Source organism: Drosophila arizonae, chromosome 3 (genome assembly GCF_054131065.1).
Source record: "Drosophila arizonae isolate 15081-1271.41 chromosome 3, UAZ_ARI_1.0, whole genome shotgun sequence".
NCBI lineage: Eukaryota > Metazoa > Arthropoda > Insecta > Diptera > Drosophilidae > Drosophila > Drosophila arizonae.
Window position 1 is genome coordinate 8,855,501 of NC_142923.1, and position 25,522 is coordinate 8,881,022.

The following is a 25,522-nucleotide window of genomic DNA, read 5'->3' on the forward strand; positions in this document are numbered from 1 at the left end:
AGCCCGATGATTTTTCATAATCATAATATTGTCGACAGCACACTAAAATATACCAATTGATCTTTTCAAATTTACAGTACCATTAAATGTTAATTCTTAGTTTCTTTTCCATTTAATGCTTTTAGAAGTAACAAAAAGTGTAATTATAAATCACATTTATGAAACATATTTCATTGGTGCAAATAATCCATAAGAAAGGGCGTATCATCCGGTCCATATGGTGTCAAAGGAACATCGTAGGGCAAGGGGAACGCAGGCACACCATTACGTGCGTTGCCCAAAGGAAATGTGTCCTCGCCAGTCTATAAAATAATTATATGTTAATCTAAGCGAAACAACTAGAAATACGTTAAGCTAAACGCACCACAAATTTAGGCAAAAACAAAACACCCGCTTCGTAGTTGAAAATTCGTAGACAAGGCTGTAAATTCGACTTTTTGTTGAAGGCGCCCCAGGCGGCTTTCGAGAGATTCGCCGAGGTGAGCACAAACCAATAGACGCTTTGGTCCTCCAAATTAAATCGAGTATAGCTCTTGATATGCGGCATGGCCTGCGAGCGATGCCGATCCCCGGACTTCCACTGATGCAAGTAATTCTTTAGCCACGGCTGTTTATCATTTGTGCTTTTGCCATAGGGTAGACAGCCGCCACCGAGCATGCCGTCGTGACTGCGCGACACATTACCAAAACTGGGATAGATCATCTTGAAGGGCGGCAGCTGACTCAGTCGCCCGATAGGCGACGAATCCTTGCGAAAATTGCTGAGAATATCTTGCTCTATCCAGGCTTGAACGTTAGCACCCAGACTGCCAATGCTGGAGCTCTGACACACAACTGGTATATTGGGTTCCACTGGCGCTGCATGCTTGGCTAGCAACGAGCCAAGACGTGCACAGCCCCAGGGATGGCCACGAACAGCGCTCTCACGATGACCACCAGGCACGGAGCCAATGAAGAAGACGCTGCAGAGAATTTGATAAGGATTAGATTTTCATCAGCAGCAAAATCAATTTTGATTCCTACTCACTTGATGGCGCTGAAGTCACTTTTGCGTATGCGCGCAATCCATGGCTGCAGCTGTGACAACTTATACTCTACTAGATAAAGCATAAGATCTTGCTTGAAGCCCGTTGGACTCTCTCCAGCGGCTGTATCTGCGTCTTCGGGCAGTGGAGGCAACCGTGGACTCATCCACAAGCCTTGCGTCCGGTTGTGCCAATCGTCCTCGTACAAATTAGCCGTTGAGATGACAACGCGCATCGATCCATCCGTATACCCAAGTAGCATCATCTTCGTATGCGATGTGGCGAATGGAGATTGCATTTGCACCTTAATCGCTGTGACCTGTGGCTTAAACTTGCCAATGTCAACCAGGTTGGGATCATCAGCTCCATAGAGCACCAAGAGCGGCTTGGAACTAAAAATGAATTGAATGTTTAAGTAATTAATATGAAGAACGAGTCCAGCTGGCATTAGCTTCTATGCAAAACTCTTCTACTATACCAGCTTACAGTATGCCTGCAAAGTAGTAATGGCCCAGTAACCAGCCGATGTCTACCATGAAATTGATTTGCACGCTCGACTCAATCTCGCCCAGGCTCTCGTCGAATATCTCCTGCAATGTGATGCTCAATGGCTCGCGATGTGTGGGCTTCGAGTCAGTGATGGCCGTGAGAAACATATTGTAGGGCGCCGCTTGCTCCAGTTTGCGAGCCATGCGTCCTTTTTCCACCACGACAGATACGTAATCACGTACATCACGTTCAAGTTTTGGTCTCTTTTCGAGCTGCGATGTGCTCTTCTGACTGCTGGCTTGGTTAGAGGTCGCAACTCGACCGGTGCTGGTTTGGGCAGAGGCAGCATCTCGACTAGTGTCGGCTTGGGCAGGAACAGCGACTCCACTGGTGCTGGCTGCAGATGATGTAGCTTCTTTTGTTGACGGCTTGGCAGCAGTTGCCGGCTTGCTCTTGGCATCCTTTCCGGCCAACTGTGGAAATAGTTTCTCCAACAACTTAAGCTGTATATTGATTAGCTCACTGGAATACTTGGCAGGTATGTCGTACTCATTGCTATCTCCATCGCAGCCCTTGGCATAAATCGCATCCACTAACAAAGGAAATAACACAATAAATACATCATAATAAATCAACTACGTCAACATTACAGTGTGCATGTGAGTATTCGCCAAAATGTATGGGATTCTTGCGGTAACATTTTTCGCCATATGGACACTCCTGCATCTTGCTTTACAATTAATTTTATTTATATATTTTTAACAAAATCTCAAAAGATTCTAACAAAAGCGGGAGCTGCGGCTGTTGTAAAGTTGCGCTATTAACTGCTATCGATGTTAAATCGATGATATCGATTATTGGTCACATCAATTCAAAAAGTCGCCAATAAATAACTTATTCGAAAAACCGCAAAAATTAAATTATTTGTACGACTCAACGATTTAATGTAACGAGTCAATATACGTCATTGTGAATATATTTTGTCTTCTATAATTATTTCACTCAAACAACAACCGCATTGTTGTATTTACAGTAATATAACACAAAGTTTACTTGAAGTTTTTTGCATTGCCATAGAAAACATTTACAGCTCGTAATTTAAACGAAAAGATTGAACATTCAGGATGGCATAAAAGTTTGATGATATACAATACAATATGTCGCCTAAACTCCGTGGCAGAGCTTTGATCTTTAATAACAAATACTTTGAGCAGCAACAACTTCCAACACGAGAGGGTACAAATATGGATATGGAAAGCCTGAGTAAATTTCTTCTGCAATTGGGCTTTAAGATTAAGGAATATGCGGATTTGACCAGAAGAGCCATTATACGGAAAGTTAACAAAGCTGAAATGAAAGATCATTTGGAACGTGATTGCATTATAATAGCTATACTCTCACAGGCGAGTGATACGAACTATCCGCTGAGCGATGCTCAACGTTGGCGGGCAAACCAAAGATTTTCATCATTCAAGCTTGCCAAGGTGATCACAGGGATCCTGGCCATCAGCTTCTTGAATCCGGAAATATTGAAGCCGATAACAATTGCTTTATGAGCTACCAAATACCATTGGAAGCAGACTTTCTAATTGCCTTTTCAACTATTCCCGGTTTCTGCTCTTGGCGCAACACAGTTATACAAAGTCTGTGAAGAGCTCAGTTCGTCTGGCGAATCTCGGGATTTATTAACGCAATTGACTTTCGTTGCCCAGCGAGTGGCATATAATTATGAATGTTTTTACCCTATAGGTTTGGCCTTACATAAAAAAAAACAAATAACTTGCACAATGTTTTATTATTAAACTGATAACAACTTTCAGTTAAGATATTTTGAAATATTCCGTTTAATTTTTCACATCTCTAGCGCTAATTGCATAAACATGTGCCAGTGCTGCCATATTTTCCACAATGAACATTTTCCGATAGCTATCGAAAAGCACACAGCAAACAAAACACGCATGTGCCCTAGAAATTAGTTAGATATTGTATTAAGGATTAACAATAATAATAACTCATTGCTAAAGAATAATTTTGTAATGTTTGTATCACAAAAGGCTGGCAGCACGTCAGTGTTGTAAAATACCATATTTTGTAGCTTATTCGTGTTGTACACACTTCGTGTCTGTCGTCGGTCGTTCGTCGTTGTCGTCGTCGTCGTGTGTGCAGTTCATGATAAACAATTTAAAATAAATAACAAATTTCACATACTTATGGTGCATTAAAGTAAACAAACTGGCCACAAAAGCAGACCACAAGTGTTAAATTGTACGCGTGAGTAGATTTCAAACAGATTTATGTGCATATCCATTGGCAAAATTAAGCACAGCAGCAGTGCAATTACGTTTGGTGGAAAGAAAATTTTTTCTTCTCATACTACACTGCTTCGCATTCGCTGCGCGCTGCTGCTGCTGCTGCCGAAAGAGTCTCTTGGCTAGCGTCGTTGTTGTTTTTGGGTGTTGTATATGCTTCTGCTGCTGCTGTTACTCTTGCTCTGCAGGGATTACGATTACAGTTTTATTCTCAGCCTCTCGCCAGTTTTATGCTGCAATGTGTGTGTATATGTGCTTGTGTGTCTATATGTGTTTGTGTGTTTTTGTGCTGCGCGCGCCATTAATTGAACTAAAAAAAATTGAAAACAATTATAAATACACACAATAAATTCAAATACTTATTATGTTTTGAAAATACTTGAATGTCGCTTATCTCTGCACACAAATTTCTGACATTTTTGCTGCTCGTGCTCTAAACAAAAATCCACTTGAATGTTGTTGCTGTTCGTATGGCCCCTGCTACTGCTGCTGCTGCTGCTGTTGTTGTTGCTGTTGTTGCTGTTGTTTGCCAGGCACAGGTGCGGATTAGCAAAAAGGGGTGCTGGGGTCAGCCCATAGATGCATCTCGGGCGTTCTTTGCTTTCTTCAATATTGCTAATTTCAATTAGTCATAATTCAAAACAAATAATTCGTTTATTGTATCTTTGATGATTAATGATTTTAAAACGAACCTTCGACCACCTTTTACCTTTATGAGTCAGATAGGGAGAGCGAGGGAGAGAAAGAGAACGCCTTTACTTTACTTTGCTCTCTTGTTTCCAGCGCTCTGCTCAAACAAATTGTTATCACTAAACCACAACTAGAAAACTCTGTGCTCTGTTATCAATTTCATCACACACCTTCCATTTTAATTTGTTTTGCTTTTTACTGTTTTCCATGTTCATCCATACACACAGCTGCATTCACATTGCGTGTGCGTGTCTCGATGTGTGAGCATGTGTATATGTGTACATGTGTGTGTGCGTGCTCACGCTTATCTACGCCGCGCTGCTTCTTTTGCTGCTCTTTCTTTCTGTTGTTGTTGTTGTTATCAGCAGCGCGCGCGCAAACCTTTCGTCCAGCGTCAGCCGAAGCAGCAGCAATGGAAAGCCGCACACACATAGGCATATGTATTAAGAATTGCCTTCGTTACGCCGTTAGACGCTGGCAGCCTCAGTCGCTGCCAGCAGCTAGCTTTGGCGTCGCTGCCTTTTCTTTGTCGAAGGTAACTGAAGCGCAACCCAAGACGTGCACTCAATTCTACGCGCACACACACATGTACACTATGACATGTTGTGGGTGTGCTGATTTTTGCAGTGGTTTCTGGGTATTTTGCGGTTCGCTGTGTGCTCTCCCCTTTGGGCGATATGGCAACTACAAACGTCTATGTTAATGTTGTTGTTTATGTTGTGCTTATTGATAGAGATGGAAGCGTGCTGTGATTCTATAACAATTCTGATTAGAAAAATCTGTGTTATTCATTGATGGAGGCTTTTTGTTAGAAATTCATATGAAATCTGTTTTTAAGTGTTATAAAATAATCAGTATTTTTTATTTTTGACTGAATGCAAGCATTAAAAAGAAAACATAAATCTTTTTAAGATTATTGTATGCACTATATTTCTATATTTGATGCAACATTTTACGACAAAAACCGACGTGCTCTTGTCAGAATATTAAAAACAAAAAAAGAATCGTTGCCAGCTCTATCTATAGGTAGCCAAGTGAGCATAGCGAGAGTGGGCAAAAAATAAGCTCCTGCAATTTCGAAACCTGCTGCATCATTGTAATTCGAAACGGTTTAAGGCCGACTCTGGTAGCAACTGATGCTACTCGTAGACTAGACGATTCGCCAAGCTGATAGCATCTCAATTAGAAACTCAGTGGGGTGATTATTAAACGTGCCTTTAAGTATAAAAGTTATGTGTATATATGTATATATAGATTTGTAAATGTATGAAAACAAGTCATTTCTATTAATAATAAATTTTAAATGTTAAATGGGTTAAAAGTTTATGAGAAGTATGTAGATAATATCTGTCTGGAAATTTGGATTAAAAATAATAAAGTTAACTCAAGGCTAAGCTTTACTTTTCTAGTTCTGTATTAAGTTTATCATCATATTTTGTAAAAACAGCAAAACTCTTTAAATAGAGTATGCCAGATGCTGTTTGATAAAAAAAAAAAAACATTGTTTATTTTTTACCTCTGCTCTTTTTGACATGATAAGCATCTGTTTATATAAGCGCTTAATAAAGTTGTTGCCCGTCTATAACATAATAATTATAGTAATATAAAAATATATAAATAAATTAAAATAAATCCGATTGCGACATGGTCTAAAAATAGGTTCAAATGCGTGTTGACAATTTTTTTAGCTTTCAATTTTATTTTTATTGCCATTGCGCGGATTATCGCGACAAGAAGATCAAGAGCAGCGCAAAAAAGCAATAACAACAATAAAAAAGAATTAAATATTTATGTGGGGGATATCAACAGACGCCCACAAGCAAACAAAAAATTATTCCAGCTGAAAATAAACTGAAAAAGCGTAAATCACGCTTTCGATAGATTCAAAAATAGTTGTGCAGCGATAAGGCCAACCCCGCCCCTAAAAACAAAAAGTCTTGGAAGCAACGGGATTACAACTGAGAGCTGAAAGCGAGACATGCAAATTTCAGTTGCTGTGGGGCATGTTGCACAAACTGCGCATAAATCCAATTAATAACATAATTATTTAGGCGAGAGAGGCAAGAAAGACAGCGAGACCATTTGAAGCTCATTTACAAAATGCCGCTTAAAAGTCGTTAGGTTGCAAGCAGCCAGGCAGCGAGTGCAACGTTCAACGTGCAACAACCTGATGCGTAGGCAGTGCATGTGCCGCCTTACCTACCAGCTGGTTAGCTGGTTTCTAATCATGCCACATGCAGCATGCAACCACAAGCTCCACCATTTCGTATGCAAATTATTTTAATTTTATTTTTCCTTAGTTTATCTTTTTTTCCCCCGAAATTGAAATATTGACTTTGCGCACTTAATTTTCGCCAACCTGGCAAATTGTGAATTGCCCAATCAAGCTAAGACCAAACAAGCGAATGCCTATGTGTACGTGTGTGTGTGCCTTGTGTGTGTGTATAAACAATATGCAACATAAATTAGAATAACCGTTGAACCGTAAAAACAAAACAGACAAGAACCGTAGGCTTTTGGTCTTTAGTCTCTAGACTCTGGTTTCTGGTCTCTAGTTGTAGTTGGCGGCGTGGGCGTGGATGATTTGAAGTACTCGAGGCAGTTGACTTCATTTATATAAGTATATGCATATATACAAATCGAAGGCGTCAAACGTTCCGGACGTGTGTGCGACTAGGCAAGAACTTATTTTGCATAGTTAAAAGTTCCTACAGTGCCTAAAATGATTTATGTTCTTTGCCATTTGATTTATGCTACAGAGTTGGAAAAAAACTTAGATATAGATCTGAAGTGAGGGTCGAACAAACGTATATATTATATATACATCTGCGATTTGATTATGGCACATAAAATCCAGACAATATTTGTCGCAGCTTACATTTTTATGGCAATTGAGAATGAATGTAATATTATCTATGATATCGGGAAATTTTATAAACTAATATCTGGTAATATTTCCTAGCTTCAAGTATGGCTAATGTAGGATTACTGTACTAAAATTTGTTAGCTATGTGTTATTCATTAATATCATGGATTAATTTTTTTCAATTTCAATTTATTTCACTCTTTGTTATATGATTATATGATATATGATTTTGTGAATGGTATTTAACAATATTTTAAGAGTTTAGGCTAATACATAGTCCTTTTCTGCTAAGTTATTTATTTACATACATGACATATGAGATCATAAATTAACAATTTAGTTAAGATCTAATATAGTGTCCTGAGCTTATGTTTAGACATTGTCTTAAACTGTCGTAATAGCGATAGTCACAACAAACATGGAATAATGGTATATATAAACTAACTGTAAAATCATACACAGTTACAGTGAAGATAAATTTATCATGATATTAGCTGAAATACCTAGCCAATTTTCCAAGTCACTGAACTCGCCTAGGGAAAATTATTACGTTGATCGGGATTGCTATATTACATAACTATAGACTACATAATGAGTATCATGCTGCCATGCTAACTTCAAGACAGCTGACATGAGAATTGATCTAACATTAACATAACTACACTTGCGTATATTCCAATGAACCCTTTGACTCATCCAAGCAAATGCAGCTTTCATAAAGTTTGCAAGGAGCAATCATTTTCGATCGCATGCTAAACTAGATGATAAATTTACAATTAACGTGAAAAGAAGTGTCTTTTTAAGATGATATCAATTCCAGTTAGTAGCCAGATCAATCTTCAAATACCAAGAGCTCAGCTCAACTACTTGGTAAGCAGACAGGCCACAGACTACAAAATGCAGACCACAGAGCGATAGCTGCTATAACTGGCATTCCCATTCTTGGATTGGATTTGAGTGCGCGCAGTCAATGAGCCAAATTGAAGCGAATGGCAGCCAGGGGAAAAACTTATGAAAATGCAACTTTAAACTGTAATAAAGTGGGAAATTACAGCGCATAAATCTCTGTCGCTAAACTGTCAAGACGAAGGCGCTGCGCTGCTCTGCGCTGTGCGAAACGAAAGTCGGGAGTTAAGTTGGAAATTGAAGCCAACACCCACGCACACACACACACATACACATACACACATACATATACGCACACACAGAGTTTGAATTTACAGTTTGGCAGCTACTGTTGTTGCACATGCAACGACGGCCGACGTTTGCATATTAAATACAACATGGGGCAAGTAGCCGAGGCAGCAGAAGCAGCCAGCAGCAGCGCCACACAAGTGGATGCAATGTTTCTCTTGCTTGTGTGTGTGTGTGCGTTGTTTGTTTATTTGATTTCTCTTCTATATATTTATTGTGGAGGCCTGCTCAGGCATTCAGATCGCGCCACACACACGACTCTTGACGACGCTTGGCGCTTCATTGTCCATATAAAACTAATAATTATTGCATTTAAAATCTAATAAATAAATGCATTGACAGTCTGGGAGTTGTGGATTTTCGAAGCAACAACAACAACAACAGGAGGAGGAGGCGGTAGCGGTGGCAAGTGACAACTTCGCTAAATAGCCGCTCCTATTTTAATGGCGCTGCCGCTGCCAGGGCTGAAAAGCTGAGATAGAACTTTGGGCTAATCAGATGTTTGCATTTGGTTGAATACAGAGAGAGAATACAGAGATATATAAATGAAGATATTTAATACCCATTTCTATGCTACAATGCAAGCTACTGTTGTGTATTCAATACAGTACTTAAACTAGTTCCTAAGCTAATAGTTCATAGCTAATTATGCGCTGTTAATATGAGCTAATATTTGTAATCTTCCTTCCACTAATTAATTGAAATTTATCTCCATTGCTACATAAAAACTTGATTATTGTTTAAAATGCATTTATTAAGAGAGCTACAGAACTGGTTCAATATGAAACAACAGTTCCTTGAGTTCAAACGGGATTCCATCGAAAATCAATTTCTTTTAAGTCCGCTTAAAAATATACACTTTAACTTGAACGCTCAAGAACTAGTTCAGCTAAAGAGCTGGTAAGCTGGTAATATATATTTGTTTAGTCCCTTAAAGCGTTCATAAGTTCTTCCGTCTATGCTGCGTTTACAGAATTAGTTGTACAGCCCTGTAGGGCGAACGCACAATTCGTGTAATGTTCATCATCAACTTGGACAATTCTTGGGCTCTATGTTGTTGTTCTTGTTGTCTGTGTTTAGTGACAACGTTTGCAGTCGCTTTTGACCATAATTGTTGTACTTGTCATTCGTTGTGTTCGCGTTGCCAACTGCAACGCCAAAGCGCAAACGCACCGACAGAGTAGACATTGTTGTTGTTGTTGTTGTTGCTGCTACTGTTTATGTGTGTGTTAAATACATGTAATTAGCCATGTTTGTGCCATTTAATCCGTTCGGACTCCATGTCCTCCGCACTCTCCATTCTCTGGCGACGCTTTTCTAAGAATTCTTTGCGTTTTGTTTTGGCGCACGCATTAGGCGCCACAAAGCGCGGCCACGTTTAACCCCCAAGCAGCAACAGTAGCAGCAGCAGCAGCAGTTGCTGCAGTTAGCATTTACTGCAGTAGCAGCAGCAGCAGCAACAGCAGCCTGGGTTGCCTGTTCGCCTCCTTCGAGTGGAGTTGCGCATACTCCACATATTTATGGGCCATTTAGGCGAGCGCGCGCATCGTGTGGATGCTGTATGTGGCGTAGAGAGTTGGAGGTGTGTGCGTTGTGGCATGCAACAAGCCAACTGGACGGCGCACAGTAAAGGCTGCATTGAGTGAACACAGAGATTTAATATATATAGTCAAGAAAACTGAATTAAAAAGAGAATTGAATATTAATAATGATATATTTTTCGTTTAATTATTTATAATTATTTTTATTATATTTATTAAAAAAATAAAAAAAAAAAATAAAATATTAAAAAATATATATATTTATTTAAAAATAATATATATAATATCTGTCTATTATTTGTTTCATTTTTTTTTTTATAAAAAAAAGTAAATATCTTGGCTGCTGTGGCGCCGCTTGCTTGAATTACCTGTTCGTTAAGTGGAGTATTCACTGTATTTGATATGTGGTGGTCGCTGGTTACTGCGTCAGTCATTGGCATTGATTGGCAGCTGAACACGCAACAATTGTTGCATGGCGCTGGTGATGGCGACGCCTCATGCTGCAGCAGCAGCAATTGCAGCCGAGAAACAGAAGCTGCAGAAGCGATAGTTTAGTTGAGGCTTAGCACATGCTTTTGCGTGTGTATTAAACACTGCAAGAGCTTGCCGCAAAGCAGTTGGCAACGCTGTCCCTATGCTAAGCGGGAGCGTGGGCGTGGGCGTGGCCAGAGGGTTGTGTGTTGACAGCTCAATTACATTAGAAGGGCGCAGGGTTAGCGTGCGCTTAAGCAATTAACGCGTCAATTATTTGTAATTAGAATTGACTTAATTTTTGTGGGCTTGCAAAAGGATTTTTACCCTCAATACTTTCAATGTCCACTTTTGGCACGCGCGCTAGATAGAAATAGCAAGCAGAGTTGAGCGAGAGAGATAGAAAGAGGGGAGTGTGTGTTTGTAAGCGCATGTTGCATATGTGTATAATTTGCATGCATGCATAAATTTTTATTGTTGTTTATGTTTGCTGGTGCTGCTGCTGCTGTAAGTTGTTTTTTTTTTTCTGTGTGTTGTTGTGTGGGGGTGCGCTTCATGACTATTTTCGGTTTTTACGACAACTGCGTTATGTTACCCATGTTGGCTATAAATTCGCGTTTAGTAGTGTTAAACACGCAATAAAAACTAGGCAATATTATAAGAGTGGCGCCCCGTGCCTCGAACGCCAAACAACAGCACACATATCTGGCAACGCCAAATTGCAATTTGACCAAATAGTTTTTAGTTGGCAACGCGGCGTGCAAGAATTTTGTTCATTCGATTTAAATGCTCTGGCCCCTCTTTCTCTCTCCCCCTCACTCTTTTATTGCGCACCCTGCACTTGTGGCAGCATTTACAGTTTGATTGCTGCCCACACGTTTGCGTTCACGTGCAGGGCTGCTCGGCGCCCCCAACTCACCCCTTTATATTAAATACTTTTGATTTGTTTAAAATAAGAATTGTGTACGTGTGTGTATGTATGTGTGTGTTGCTTGTGGTTGTTCTACACAAACGGCGGCAGGCAACCACAATACGTCACTCAGCAGTTACTCAAAACCAGGGCTACACACTCAGCAACTATCGCTGCCTGTTGGTGAGGCAATGCATTTGTTACACTACATATAACAATTCGTAAGTATGGCTTGGCAACGTATCGTAGCTATCGATTACAATGTAATTTTAACTAGACGCTAGTTACTTTGCTCCTGTTGGCACACACACACACACACACACCCAGCCCTGATACTCAGATGCTCGTGCTCAGAGACTTCGTTTAGCTTGTTCTCGTTCGCTCGGTCTCTTCACATTCGTCGTCGATCGCTCGCTTCGTTCAGTTGTGTTTTTGTTTGCGCTTCGCGGGGTTTATTTTGTCGTTTTGCTGCCGTTTCGATCTCAAATTATTGAATGAACTTTTATATGCGAATATTACGCGCACTTATTTATAAACAATAATAACAATAATATTTAATCAATTAACTGAAAAGCTCGTTGAACGAAAAATGTAACTCCGTTGTGTGTATATTTTTGTTGTAATTTAAATACGGCCGCCTTTGTGGAGGGTCTCGCATAACATTTGGATGCTGATTTTATAGATTTGGTATGCGTGTATGCGTGTATGTGAGCGTGAGTGGCTGTGTATGTGTTTGTGTACGTGTACGTGTACGTGTGTGCTGGTGCGTGTGCCGTGCAGTATAAATAAATAAGAATAATATCTGCAATCTTTGCCATTAAACGTCAACAAGCGCAGAGAAACAACAAGCGCAGCAGAAGTCGCCATCGCCAACGCCGTCGCCGTCGCCGCAACCATTGAAGAACCGTGAAGAACTACATACAGCAACAGCAGCAGCTACCAAGTCCGAGTTCTCTTTCTTCGTCCACTCTTTCATCATGTGTATGTTTGATATTTTTCGGTTTTTTGCTATTGATAAGTATATACCCTCTACTTGAATTAGGGAACTTATTTGTAATTGTAATTGGTTTACTAATTCTTAACTTCTTCTTATAATGAAAATGTTGTTGGGCATCGATAAATATCGGTGCAAGCTTTCGGCATATTTTGGTTGTTTAATATATTTGACATGTCTCTATATCGATACAAAGACTTCTATTATTAATCCTATCTTCTCTTGACATCTAAAGTTACATTGAAAAAAAAAAAAAAAAAAAAAAAAACTAGAATTGGAAATATCTTAGATGTATATGAGTACAAAATTTAATTTAATTATCTTATTTAATATTTAATTATATCCTTATATTTTATTTGAATTAAATTTTATCATTATCAATTTTTAAATTGTACCAAGTGGTATCTACTAGTCGGGCAGACTGTTTTATTACACTTATGTTTAATTATAATTTGTATTTATTTTTGTTTTATTGATTTCTCGTCTATTTAATTTCTTGACTTTTCCCAACCGAATCAAACTTTGCCTCTGCTCTGCCTTTTCGCTTGTAATTTATCATTGCGCTGTGTTCGCTTGCATTATTTGTTTATTTTTAAACATATGTCCCCACATATGCAACCACACACACACACACACACACACGTACACATTCCCATTCCCATATGCGCAGGTCCTCCGTCTTCGTTTTTTGACATTTTTCAATGGCAACGGAAGCGTTGCGATAACTTGGTCTTTCCTCTCGCTCTCACACACGCACACTCACTCACTCTCACTGTGGGCATCTTGCTCTGGCATTGGCTACTGCATTTCTTTCGATCTACCTGGCTCTCTTTGATTTACGCTTTATTGTCATTGCCGCATTTATGATTGATTATTGATTGGAATTATATGATACGCATGCGCGAATGCGTGCCTGCCATACAAAATAAAAAATCTGTGACTCCTGCTGTCCGACTCCTGCGAATTGTTGGTGACTTGACTCGGCAGTGGAACGATGCGTCGTTTGAGTTATGAGTTAGGTTGTTAAGATTTTCCCTGTAAGGAATCTCTGGAACTTTACTATCTGCCCCGTCCAGTGCGTGCTCGCGCCTCTCTTTCTCTCTCCTGTCACGCATTTTATCGATCAGACGGGGTTAATTTGTAATTGAAGTTTACGTTTATTGCTCTTTAATTGTAGTCGCGAATTATTGTCAGTCTGATGACTGGGCTCAGCTCAGCTCAGCTCAGCTCGGCTCAATAAAAATGTTGTAAATGCTTGCTGAAAGAAACTTTAAAGGAAGTCAATTGTGCGTTGTAGAAAAGCTTAATGATAAATTAAGACGAGTTTAGATTGTTGAAAAATGTTTCTTCTGCATTTATTACAATGTTGCATTTACTATTATTATAGACTTGTGGGAATCATAAATGTTTTATTTAATTGAGTAATAAGCTATACACATTTTTATATTATAACTCTTGAGCTGTAAGGGTCTAGCGATAAGTTCTATGAAGCATCATATATGGGTTTATTTTTTAGTCCATTTTTATACAAAGTCAAATACCAACAAAATTTGACTGGGATTATTAGGCACAATTTGCAGTCTTAATCAAATATTATTGAGACTTCACTAGTTTTAGCAGATATAGGACAGTTACTATCAGTAATCAAATCAAAAATTTTAAATATTGGTATTTTACTAGTTGTATAAAAGACTATAGAACAGTCTCTATTTTATCATTTAACTTATCTTTATAATTTTTTTTACCCTTAAATAAACATACATTCCATGTATTTTTTAGTTTTGAACTATATTGTAGAGTTAGTTCACTGAAGAATTCCTAAAAATTGTTTAATAATAAATGTTTTGTATATGAGTTACGTCTTCCAAGTATTTACTTTATTTACTTATTTGCTCTGTAAATATAAATAATAAATAAGGCATTTTGGAATTGTATTTATTTGCATTGAAAATCTCCCCCCCCCCCTTTTTTTTTTTATTTATTTATTTATTTTTTTTTTGAAGATTAGCAGCTGTTGTCAGCCGGTGGGCAGTTCTTATGAAATACGCCGTAAAACCAACAATGATCTTAGTCAATAAGTCGAAAAGTCCAACACCTGCAGAACTGCTCGTTGATTGGGAGTGTGAGTTGCGCCTCAGGGGGGTCAATTATAGAAAATTTGAATGCTTACACACACACACACAGCTCCAGTCGATGGAGCACCAATTTAGGTTTTATGCAAGGCTCTTGCCAGCTGCTCAAATATTGCGATAATTACAAGTGAGGGGGGGGGGGGGATTGAAGAGGTGTATGGGGGCTTAGTAGTTAGTTGACAGGGGGATACCCTGAGGCGTTGTTGAGTTTTTGGGGCGGTCGCAAATTGTGGCAGCAACCAAACAAATTGTCAACATCCAAAAAAAAAAAAAAAAAAAAAAAAAAAAAAAAAAAATGCAAACGGGCAACGCCCCGCGTAGGCCACAGAAAAATGTTGAAAATTAATTCACGCGGCGGCTAATTTGGCCAATATGTGTATCTATGTATGTGTGTATGTGTGTGCGAGAGTGTGGGGCAGGCGTGTTAGGAGGTGTCCCCAAGTGTTGCACTTGTTGATTTATTGTCGGCATTTAATTGGTTTTGAAATTGGATTTCAAATTTGCCAACCCAAGTGAAAAAAATAAAAATCGTTGAAAATGATCGAAATTAATTGCTACAACAAATTTTCTTTCAATTAGATTTTCTCACTTTTATTAAATTGTATCAGCTGTCATCCAAGGCAAGACAGCGGCAAAGGGGGGAGATAGCACATACTTTGCTTTAGTTGTATTTTCTTTGAGTAATGCGGTTTGTATTGAAATGTCATAATTCAAATGGAATTGTTGTCTTTACCGTTAACAGTAATGCGTACCCGGTCAAGAGTGGCCGAGGGGTGTATCATGGGTGGCATGGCTGGTGGGGCAAGCGGGCGTCACTTTGGTGGTGACAAGTTGCACAGAACATTGGCTCATGGTGTTATCTCTGCCATGTGCTAATTATGATGTACGTCGAGCTGATCGGTAATGCACTTTGCTGTGTCTCGCACAGTGGGCCAAAAGACGCTTAGAAGTATAGTTCAATGGAGAAATATTTAGTGCTGGTATATGTAATTGGAATTGGTATATAAAATTGGTATTAGTATTAACATTAGTATTTGCATTTTCATAAACTAATATAAATACAAATAATATCAATACTAATATTTAAGCCCAATGAGCTTTATTAGCTAGTATTCGTATTAATATTAAACTTGCCGCATTAGCATCAGTCTGAATGGGAGTTTTAGTATTAGGTATTAGCAACAGTAGCACTATTCGTGAAGGTATTAGCATTATAATTAGTGTTAGTATTAGTATTAGTTTTAGCATATGTATTTGTGTTAGTATTAGTATTATTATTATTACTCTTATTAATATTAAAATTAGCTTTGAGTTTATTATTAGTATTAGTCTAAGTGTTAGTATTAGCATTCACAATAATATTTGAATTAATTATTTGCTCTTAGTAATAGCAGATAGGTGTTAGCATTGCTGATATAATCAGATTATTTATTCCGAGAATTGTTCATTGTGTATTACTATTATTATTGTGATAGTACTAGTAAAATACTTGTTTTATTAGTCAGCTCTTTTATCACAGAATTTCTATTGTATAAATGATTGTATTAGCCCTATCCAAATCTGGCCAACGAAAGCTGTTCACTTGCTTTAGGCTTTGGTATCACAAAGTCCTTCACAAAGACCCTTTGTTTTCAGTCAAGTTTTTGAGTGAACTCATCAAACCAAAAACCAAAACAAATTAGAGCCCCTAATAAAAGCTTTCTCGGAAAAGATTCTTAGTACTTTCATTCAATTTGGCACAATACGTTTTTAATCCAGTGACAATATATAATTCGTCGAATAGATTAAAATAAAATATATGAGCAGGTACTTTACGTTAGCCAGGCAATAAATAGCTATAACCTAATTTGTGATTTTTCGTATTTGTATTTTGGATCATTACAATGAGTCAGCGACTTATTTCATTGGCCCGGCCTCTCGAGTCACACTTGCCTCGAAGATGGCCATAAAACTGGCATTTCTCAAGCATAAAATTAATTTGCTTTGTGCATGAGCAAAGCAAAGCAAAGCAAATCGAAATGAAGTGAGTCAGTGTGAGCGTCAAAGCTATTGGCATATTTCAATAAATTATTAACTAAAATTGGTAAAAATCTAGTGATAAATATGTGAATATAAATTTGTGCCTAGTTATGGTCTAAGAATAATAAAACTGAAATGTTTTAAAACGATTAATCGGTAATGTTTCTTAAATAAATTTAAATCGTTAATCAACACTTTTTTGAGCAGTAGATATCTTATTGGAATTTCATCCAATATCCAATAGGATTTGAATACGTTTAATGTAATTTCTCTCCGAGTTTAATGAAGTGTAAATATATAATAAATATTTAAATGCTTTTTGGCCCTTTTAGTCAATTTAATTCGTTAATAAACAGTTTTTAAATTGTAAACAAATTTAAGCGTTCTTGAGACCCTTCAAGCTCTTTTATTAGAACTAAACCAATTACCAAATCCGATTTGAATATATTTTACATATTTTATTAGTCAACACTTTTAATTCTAATTCAAATTTTAACGTTTTTCGTCATTCTAATTGGCGCTAGCAACCTTCTTATTAGATTATTGCCCAGTATCCAATACGATTTGCATACGTTTTGTGTCATTTCTCTCTGTGTGTTGGCAACTGACGTCAGCTGTGAGATAAAAGTCTCTCTCTTGAAACTGAATTCTTATTAATTAGTTAAAATAAAATAATTTCCCAGCCATTTGAAAATGAATTCTTATTAAAAATACTTGTGTATTTTGCATTTGCCGATTGATATCTCTAGAGAGTATTATTCTTTTCAATATAGACATATAGAAATTGAATTTTATGATTTGCATGCAATGGACGCTGACCTTGATCAGAGAAGCGGGGGGCGGAGTCAAGCATGATTTGTGCCTGGCAGCAGCTGCAGCAGCAACAGCAACAACAACAACCACAACCACAACCATTTGAGACCCCTCCTTCCTGGCTTCCCCTTTCAATCAATCAGACAACGACTTCATTTGAAGCTGGGCACATGGCCAAGTCTATTGTGGGCGTTGCTTAAATCCAATCTAATCGTGGCTTTATATATACATACATACACATATGTATATATCATTTCTATTGATATTGATGTGTGTATGTAAATCCATGTTGTATGTCTAACGTATTTGCATTGGCCTATTCACAGACTATCCGCCCGTTGATAGTTATACCGGTTATCGGGTAACTCCACCCCAAAACAACAACAACAACAACAGTACTGGTACCAACAAAAACAACAATAACAACAACAACAGCAGCAGTAGCAGCAACAACCAACACCACCACCACCACCACATCCACAGAATGGACACCGATGATGTCGAGTCGAACACCAGCAGCGCCATTACCACATTGGGCACCCTCTTCTCATTCCAATCGCCGGCCGTCAAAAAGTTGTTGGGCTGGAAACAGGGCGATGAGGAGGAGAAATGGGCTGAGAAGGCCGTCGACAGTTTGGTAAAGAAGCTCAAGAAGCGTAAAGGTGCCATCGAGGAACTAGAACGTGCCCTATCCTGCCCCGGTCAGCCATCCAAGTGTGTGACCATACCACGATCGCTTGACGGACGATTACAGGTAAGAGTGAAAGGCGAATTGGGCAAAAGCTATAGAAGAGCAATTACATTAGTGTTGATTGGGAGCGAATTGAAATATAGATAGTGCACGGTATACAAAATATAATAGAGGGGAGACTATATAAGAAAAGAGTGGCAAGTAGTATGTATATAAGACATCAGAAATAATGGAAGATCGTATAGTTAGTAAATGTAGTAGTAGATACCGTAGAGATTTTAGATAGATAATATATATAGATGTAGATATGTATAAGTAGACGAAATATGCAATTCTTAGTTGATATAGTAGTAACTATAGATAAATAGAAGTATAAATATGCAAGTAGTAGTAGATATAGTAGTAACTATAGATAAATAGAAGTAGAAATATGGAAGTAGTAGTAGATATAGTAGTAAATGTAGATGAAAGTTGTAGAAATATGCATGAAGTTGTATATAAGGTAGTAACTCTAGATAAGTAGTATTAGAAATATGCATGAAGTATTAGATAATGTATTAACTATAGATAAATAGTAGTAGTATAGTAGAAGTTAGTAGTAGATATATGTTGTGTTACTAATTAACGAGTAAGGTAAAAAGTATGGGCAGAATATAGTACTTTTGGGCAAGTGGTAGAAAATAGTAGTAGACTCAGTAGCATATATCTTATATATGATATTAGTGATATAGTATATAGAGAAATATCTATGGATAGATGGTATACATGGCTGTATGTATAGGTAGGTAATAGTAGATAAAGCGCAGGTGTAGGAAGTAGTACTTTAAACAGTATATAATTTGAATGAATATATCCAAATAATGATATTAAAAGTAAACAAATTGTTATGCTAGTCAAACAGTTATTGCCATTTTCGGACCTTCAGTTCAATCTTTTAATCCGTTCTTCTCTGCTTGCCCCACTCAGGTATCTCATCGCAAAGGCCTGCCGCATGTGATTTATTGCCGCGTTTGGCGCTGGCCGGATCTACAGTCGCATCACGAACTGAAACCGCTCGAATTATGCCAATATCCGTTCAGCGCCAAACAGAAGGAGGTCTGCATCAATCCGTATCACTACAAGCGCGTGGAGAGTCCAGTATTGCCGCCAGTTTTAGTGCCGCGCCACTCGGAATTCGCGCCGGGTCACTCGATGCTCCAGTTCAATCAGATGGCCGAGCCGAGCATGCCCCACAATGTGAGCTACTCGAACAGCGGCTTCAACTCGCACAGTCTCAGCAATAGCAACACCTCGGTGGGCAGTCCCAGTTCCGTGAACTCCAATCCGAATTCACCGTACGAGAGCCTGGCTGGTACACCGCCGCCCGCTTACAGCCCCTCCGAGGATGGCAACTCCAACAATCCGAACGATGGCACACAAATGCTCGATGCCCAGATGGGGGATGTGGCTCAGGTTAGCTACTCGGAGCCTGCCTTTTGGGCATCCATTGCCTACTATGAGCTCAATTGCCGTGTCGGCGAGGTGTTCCACTGCAATAACAATTCGGTGATTGTCGACGGCTTTACGAATCCATCAAACAACTCCGATCGCTGCTGCCTCGGCCAGCTGAGCAATGTCAATCGCAACAGTACCATAGAGAATACGCGCCGTCACATAGGTATTTATTATAATTAATAAATTGATTTTACTATAATTCAATATTAATTATCTTTGGCATTTTCAGGTAAAGGCGTTCATCTGTACTACGTAACCGGCGAGGTCTATGCCGAATGTTTGTCCGATTCAGCGATATTTGTGCAGTCGCGCAACTGCAACTATCACCATGGCTTCCATCCGAGCACCGTTTGCAAGATACCGCCGGGCTGCTCATTGAAGATCTTCAACAATCAGGAATTTGCTCAACTGCTGTCGCAATCGGTGAACAATGGCTTCGAGGCCGTTTACGAGCTGACGAAAATGTGCACGATCCGCATGTCGTTCGTGAAGGGCTGGGGAGCCGAATACCATCGACAGGATGTGACATCGACGCCCTGTTGGATTGAGATACACTTACACGGGCCGCTGCAGTGGCTGGACAAGGTGCTCACACAGATGGGGTCGCCGCATAATGCAATAAGTTCCGTATCCTAAAGACAAAATCGGGGAAACTTTGAGAAAAGGAAAGAGGAAATCGATTGGAAAATGGAAATAACAAACACAGACACAGAAACACACACACACACCTGCAGGCGTAGTGTGCTATGCTAAAAGCCGTGTTATAATTGTGTGTGCGTGTGTGTATATATATGCCTTACACACATATATATATAAATAGATATATATGTATAAAGAAAGATATATAACTAGTTATATATTAGACAGCTACTCAACCCGCCTCTCGCCCAACTACACATACTTATCTATTTTATAGTTTAAACATATGATTTTCTATGCGAATGTCATTCCTTATGCAACAAATTGAAAACTATGTTGAAGCAAACAAGCAAGCGAAAAAGAAAAACTAACTACAATTTGATCTATATATATACACACCTATATATATATATATATAACTATTTACTATTATATATAATGAAATATGCCCAATTGGCAAATGTTGTTCAAATCTATTTCAAGTGCTACTTATGTGTCATTGCTTTAAAAGAATAGCAAAGCAAACAGAATAAACCTAACTAAATATATATATATATATATATATATATATATATATACATAAAGGTATACATTTATATATATTGAAAATACTTATGTAGGGCAAGTTTTAAACAACTTTTATGCAATACATTTCTTAAAAAACAAAACAAAACAAAAAAAAAGGAAAACAACACAAAAGTTACGCTTAACTAATTGATGATCTTGTTTACGATTAAGTACAATTTGAAAGAAGAAACAAAAACAAAAAGATGAAAATTTAATTTTAATACACTTTTGCCTTAGTTTAGTTTATATTTTTGCTTTCTTTTTTATATATCTAGTTTATTTGCAAGAAAAAAAGCAAAACAATTTTTTTTTTCGCTGGTTTTTTGAAAAAAACTCGATAATGATTTTCTTTATTTGTGCCGAAAAACTCCCATTTTGTTTATAAGTAGCTTTAATGTCTTAATTTTTTGAAATAAAACAAAACAGTTTTGCCTTCTAAACTACCTGTAGAATAATATATATATATTTATGTATAAGCTGTACATTAATGGCTTAAATGCGTGGAAAAAACACTAGTATATTTATATACACGTAATAATTGTGCCTAAACACATTTTACTTGCGCTTTCAATGTTTCATGTAAAAAGAAATAACGAAGAAAACTAAATTTTCGTTTAGCTTGAAAGTATTGAAAACAAAACAAAAAACAGCAAAAGATTGCCTTAAAGTTTACAGTTACAATGCCTTACACAGTTTTGAATTGCCTTTTGCGAGCTTTATGCAGCGCTGTTTTATGTAAAACTACTGTAAAAGAATTTTGAAAAATTAAGTAAATAAAGACAAAAAAAACATTTCATTTAACAAGATCTGGCAACGTTAGACGAACGCTAGATACGCAGCTTACAGCATTAGTTACTTTAGTAATTCAACTATGCTTTGCTCTTATTACTGCTGACTATATAATGTAACTGTGTTTTTTCGTAAGCAAGCAGTCGATAATATTGCCAATTACTTTTTATATCAGTCTGGCCACACCAGACATTTCTTTTGCCTTTTATCGATATAGCTCAGGCGATGTGTGTTTAGTGCACAATCGATAAACAGCTGACATATGGTGAGAAAGTGATTATTTTTCTGTTTTCACCAACTGGTCATATTTTTTTAGCTGTGAAATTTTGTCAACATGGGCGATCCGGCAGTCTACGATCCATTGGAATTATTGACAAATAAAGGCACCCGTCAACCTACATTCTTGTCGCCAATATGGAATCCAATGGCCGGCGCTCTAGCCGGCTTCGGCGCTGCGCTATTCACCAACTGGGGCTTCCGTAAGCCTGTTTTATCTGGTAAGTTTGCGACGCACGGCTGTGACGTAACATTGTTTTTCTATGTTTTAAATAATAACTAATTATAATTTCTATACAGGTATTCAAAAACATATTTTGTTTACACTCATCGGCGGCGGAGTTGGCTACTACCTGGATAACAAGCGCAACGAGTATCTGGCCAAGCGTGATGCCGTGCTCCGGCATTACGTTGAACTGCATCCTGAGGACTTCCCTAAGACAGGTGAGATACATTTTGTTGCTAATGCTTTTCAGACATATTTGAAACAGCTTTTGTTATATTCCACTTTCCAGCTCGTAAGAAGTACGCCGACGTTTTGGAAAGTTGGGTGCCTGTTCGCTAAGAACTCGAATGTTGCTTAAAGATCTACGGAGCAAGCCCTGCTTCGAAACAACATTTTATAGTTAATTAAAAGGCTTTAATTGTAATACATATGAATAAACAACTGTAATGAAGGCGCTTGTCTGCATTTCAAGTGTTTTATACGGATTTAAATGCAATCAGAAGCAAGCGGCAGTGTTACCAGCCGCTGGAAAATTTAAAAATACCTAAGCATGAAGGCGCGCATTTTGAATGCAATATAATAGGCATAACACATAATTTAATTTTTAACAAGCTAAGCTAATCATTATAAACATGCTAATAAAATTTTGCTATGCGTTCAATTTGTTTTTAATAATTACTTGATATATATATCTTACTATTCATTTAAAACCTTCACCCTAGCTTTGCCAATGCAACTTTAAACTACGTTCGGTATTTTTCGACGGGCAAATTTAAGCTCTTCACTTGTTTCCGAAAAAATACTACCGCTGCGCTTTTGGTGTTCAGGTCACACCTCCGCGATTTCAGATTCAGTTTCCGGTGAATCGTTCTGCTTGTAGGATGTCGCGACGCATCATTCAATCGCGAGCACGGATAATAATACCATCGCAGATTAAAATATAAGGCAAAAAAAAAAAAACGCGCCAAAAAATCAATACATTTAAATGCAAAATAAATATAATATATTTCATTACTAAAAACATTAACAATTGTGCTCAAATCACAATTGCTTTTTAACTGCTTCCGAACTTTTCACGTGCGCGAAATTTAGTGTGTGAGTGCGCGTTCATGTGCTTGTGTTCGTGTGTATGTGTATGTTGTACTGTTAGGATTTTACCGTTACAAATTAGGAGAAGCGAAAAATCAGCGACATAAGAAACGGCGCGATTTCTTTTGCCATATTAATAGGAAGTAAATGCAAAAGTAAATGAAAAATAAATCAAAGCTCCACTTGGCACACCAATTATTGATAATTAACTAAAAATTAATTAGTTGTGAGTTGCTATTAGGATTTTGTTGCTGATATTTGTTTTTTGTTACTTACTATCAACCTTTGGGCAAGAGCAAGCGCCAAACTCGAACCCAGCCGCCGCAGTAGCAACAACAACAACAACGACGCAGTTTCTGGAGAAGCGAACTCACTTCAATCGCAGCAACAACAACAACAACCAGAAAAGCTTTAGTCTTTGCCCAAAAGGCCGACGGCTTTTTTTATGCAAAAAACAATAAAAATCTAATTTTTTTTGCAAGCATTGACACAGCGAACCGTTATGTCTAAGGTAGGCGCACTCATCTAAAGTTTAGCTCTTAATTTTATTAAAACAATTATTTAGTTATTTATGTGCAGACGGCCTGGCGGTGTGCCTATGCCGTACTCCTCTCACACATATCACTTCATTTGCTGTCCCTTTCTGCGGCGCTCCTTACAACTGCTTTGTCAATATGGATTTCATTTGATTGCGTATGCGTGTATGTGTTTGGGGGTGACTGTGTGTGTGTGTGTGCGTGTGTGTGGGAGTTGATTTTCACTTGTGTTTGTATAAATTATGCATATTTGTGGTTTTTGCCAATTGGGGGCTGCTGCTGCCGCTTAGCTGGGGATGGTAGTTCGGCTGGCAGAGGGCACATTGATTTCTTGAGTTTTCTTCTTCCAAATTTTTCCCCCCTAAGGGGAAAGGTGCGATTTTTATGGCGTGTAAAATTGGCAACAAATGTTAAGAGAGTCAGGGTTAGGTAAATGTAGATGTGGGTGTGTGTGAGTGGGTGTGTAAAAACTCACATAAATTGCAAGAAAGTTCCGCAAGATTGCTCTTGCTCTTGCTCTTGATGGCATTTGATGGGCATAATAAATCTTTTTCCGCATGCTCCCAAAAGGGATTTGAGATATAGAAAATTATCTGCATTTATTTGCGTAATTATGGGATTGAAATATTATTGAAATGCTTCTATTAATAAAATATCAAATATTCTTATGCTAGTTTATCAATGTGGAGCCATATTCATTTTCAAGTAAAATAAAAAAAAAACATATTTTTATAACATTAATCTTGATACGAAATATGTTTCTCCGAGAGAAACGTCATCGACTTTCAAAAGTATTTATACCATGTGTGATCAGGTTAAACAGCTGAGTCAATTGAGAAAAAAGTCTGGACTTGAGTTTCTATGCAAACTAATCGCTCGACTTAAAGTGTATATAAATTAATATAACAAATATGTTTAATAAGGATTGAATGAAAAACATTTGTTTTCCTCTATATCTAAAAACGACTTACAACTCTATGGAATTTTTGCTGTTATATATCATTAATCATTTTCGTATTATTAATGGATATTTTGCTATTCGATGCAAACCCATTATTTGTTTTTTCTTGGGTTCATTTACCTGGCACTTTGGCTAATGAAAACTCTAATAAACTCGTGCTATTTGCTTAAACCGCAAGTAAATGAGATTTCCGGCCATAAAACAGCAAACACGGAAATTCGAAATTCGAAATTCAGCGAATGTCCCAATCAAAGGCACCCAAAAATAAAACTCCAATTTCAAGTGCCTGAAATCATTTTCGGTTTTACACGTTTCACCCAAAAGTGAGCAACGTTTCGCTGTTCACATGCCCTCAAGAATTTGTGCATGCATTTTTTATGGCTCGAGCGACTGTGTGCAGGTGGGTGTGGGTGTGGGTGTGGGCGTGGGTGTTTGGGCCGAACATTTGAGAGTCGCGTGCCTGTAATTTCTCTTATATTCTTGCCAGATAAATTACTTTTTTTTTCACGTCACTTGTCGCTGGCATATAAAGTGCTTATCTTGCAGCTAAGTTGATTTGTTTTCTTTTTATGTGCCACGCCCACCTACCTTGTTTTTTTATAATTTTATATTCTTTGCATTTGGCATTGTCTTTATGATGCAGCGCATAAAAATTCTGATTTTCACAGAGCAGAAATATGAGGCGCACAGCTGGCGGCAAGTGAACAATCAAAATCATGGCCTAAACCAGATTCTATGGGCCCAACAGCTTGTTCCATAACAAAAGCAATTCAGTTTCCATATTATTAGCCATATTTATAT

The 25,522-nt window shown here is 37.9% G+C and overlaps 4 protein-coding genes, 1 long non-coding RNA gene and 1 pseudogene across 6 annotated transcripts in view; 4 read left to right on the top strand and 2 right to left on the bottom strand.

Moving 5' to 3' along the window:
- Positions 1 to 89: 89 nt before the first annotated feature.
- gkt (tyrosyl-DNA phosphodiesterase glaikit) lies at positions 90 to 2,550 on the bottom strand. The gene is made up of 5 exons (XM_018001903.2): positions 2,165 to 2,550; positions 1,512 to 2,106; positions 1,028 to 1,417; positions 365 to 962; positions 90 to 302 (listed from the first exon to the last, which is right to left on the bottom strand). The coding sequence occupies exons 1-5, from the start codon at positions 2,238 to 2,240 to the stop codon at positions 171 to 173; spliced, it is 1,791 nt and encodes a 596-aa protein (XP_017857392.1). The 5' UTR covers positions 2,241 to 2,550; the 3' UTR covers positions 90 to 170.
- Positions 2,551 to 2,650: 100 nt separating this feature from the next.
- Positions 2,651 to 17,846, top strand: LOC108609645 (caspase drICE-like; annotated as a pseudogene). Its single transcript, XR_016269522.1, has 2 exons — positions 2,651 to 3,785; positions 17,780 to 17,846. The product of XR_016269522.1 is annotated as a caspase drICE-like (transcript).
- On the top strand, positions 10,510 to 21,648 carry Mad (mothers against decapentaplegic homolog 1). Its single transcript, XM_018001907.2, has 4 exons — positions 10,510 to 12,476; positions 17,780 to 18,207; positions 19,111 to 19,801; positions 19,868 to 21,648. Exons 1-4 carry the CDS (start codon positions 12,473 to 12,475, stop codon positions 20,272 to 20,274), a joined length of 1,530 nt encoding a protein of 509 aa, XP_017857396.1. The 5' UTR covers positions 10,510 to 12,472; the 3' UTR covers positions 20,275 to 21,648.
- Positions 21,649 to 21,896: 248 nt separating this feature from the next.
- On the top strand, positions 21,897 to 22,586 carry ND-B14.5B (NADH dehydrogenase (ubiquinone) B14.5 B subunit). The gene is made up of 3 exons (XM_018001921.2): positions 21,897 to 22,130; positions 22,210 to 22,353; positions 22,425 to 22,586. The coding sequence occupies exons 1-3, from the start codon at positions 21,968 to 21,970 to the stop codon at positions 22,472 to 22,474; spliced, it is 357 nt and encodes a 118-aa protein (XP_017857410.1). The 5' UTR covers positions 21,897 to 21,967; the 3' UTR covers positions 22,475 to 22,586.
- A 390-nt stretch (positions 22,587 to 22,976) lies between these two features.
- The window catches only part of toc (toucan), a 111,448-nt gene continuing 108,902 nt past the window's right edge, over positions 22,977 to 25,522 (top strand). The window contains exon 1 of the mRNA XM_089463950.1: positions 22,977 to 23,735. Coding sequence (XP_089320076.1) covers positions 23,727 to 23,735 — 9 coding nt within the window. The 5' untranslated portion in view covers positions 22,977 to 23,726. The remainder of the gene's footprint in view (positions 23,736 to 25,522) is intronic.
- LOC149269639 (uncharacterized) lies at positions 23,455 to 24,527 on the bottom strand. The gene is made up of 2 exons (XR_016269044.1): positions 24,236 to 24,527; positions 23,455 to 24,121 (listed from the first exon to the last, which is right to left on the bottom strand). It is a non-coding gene; the product is annotated as an uncharacterized LOC149269639 (long non-coding RNA).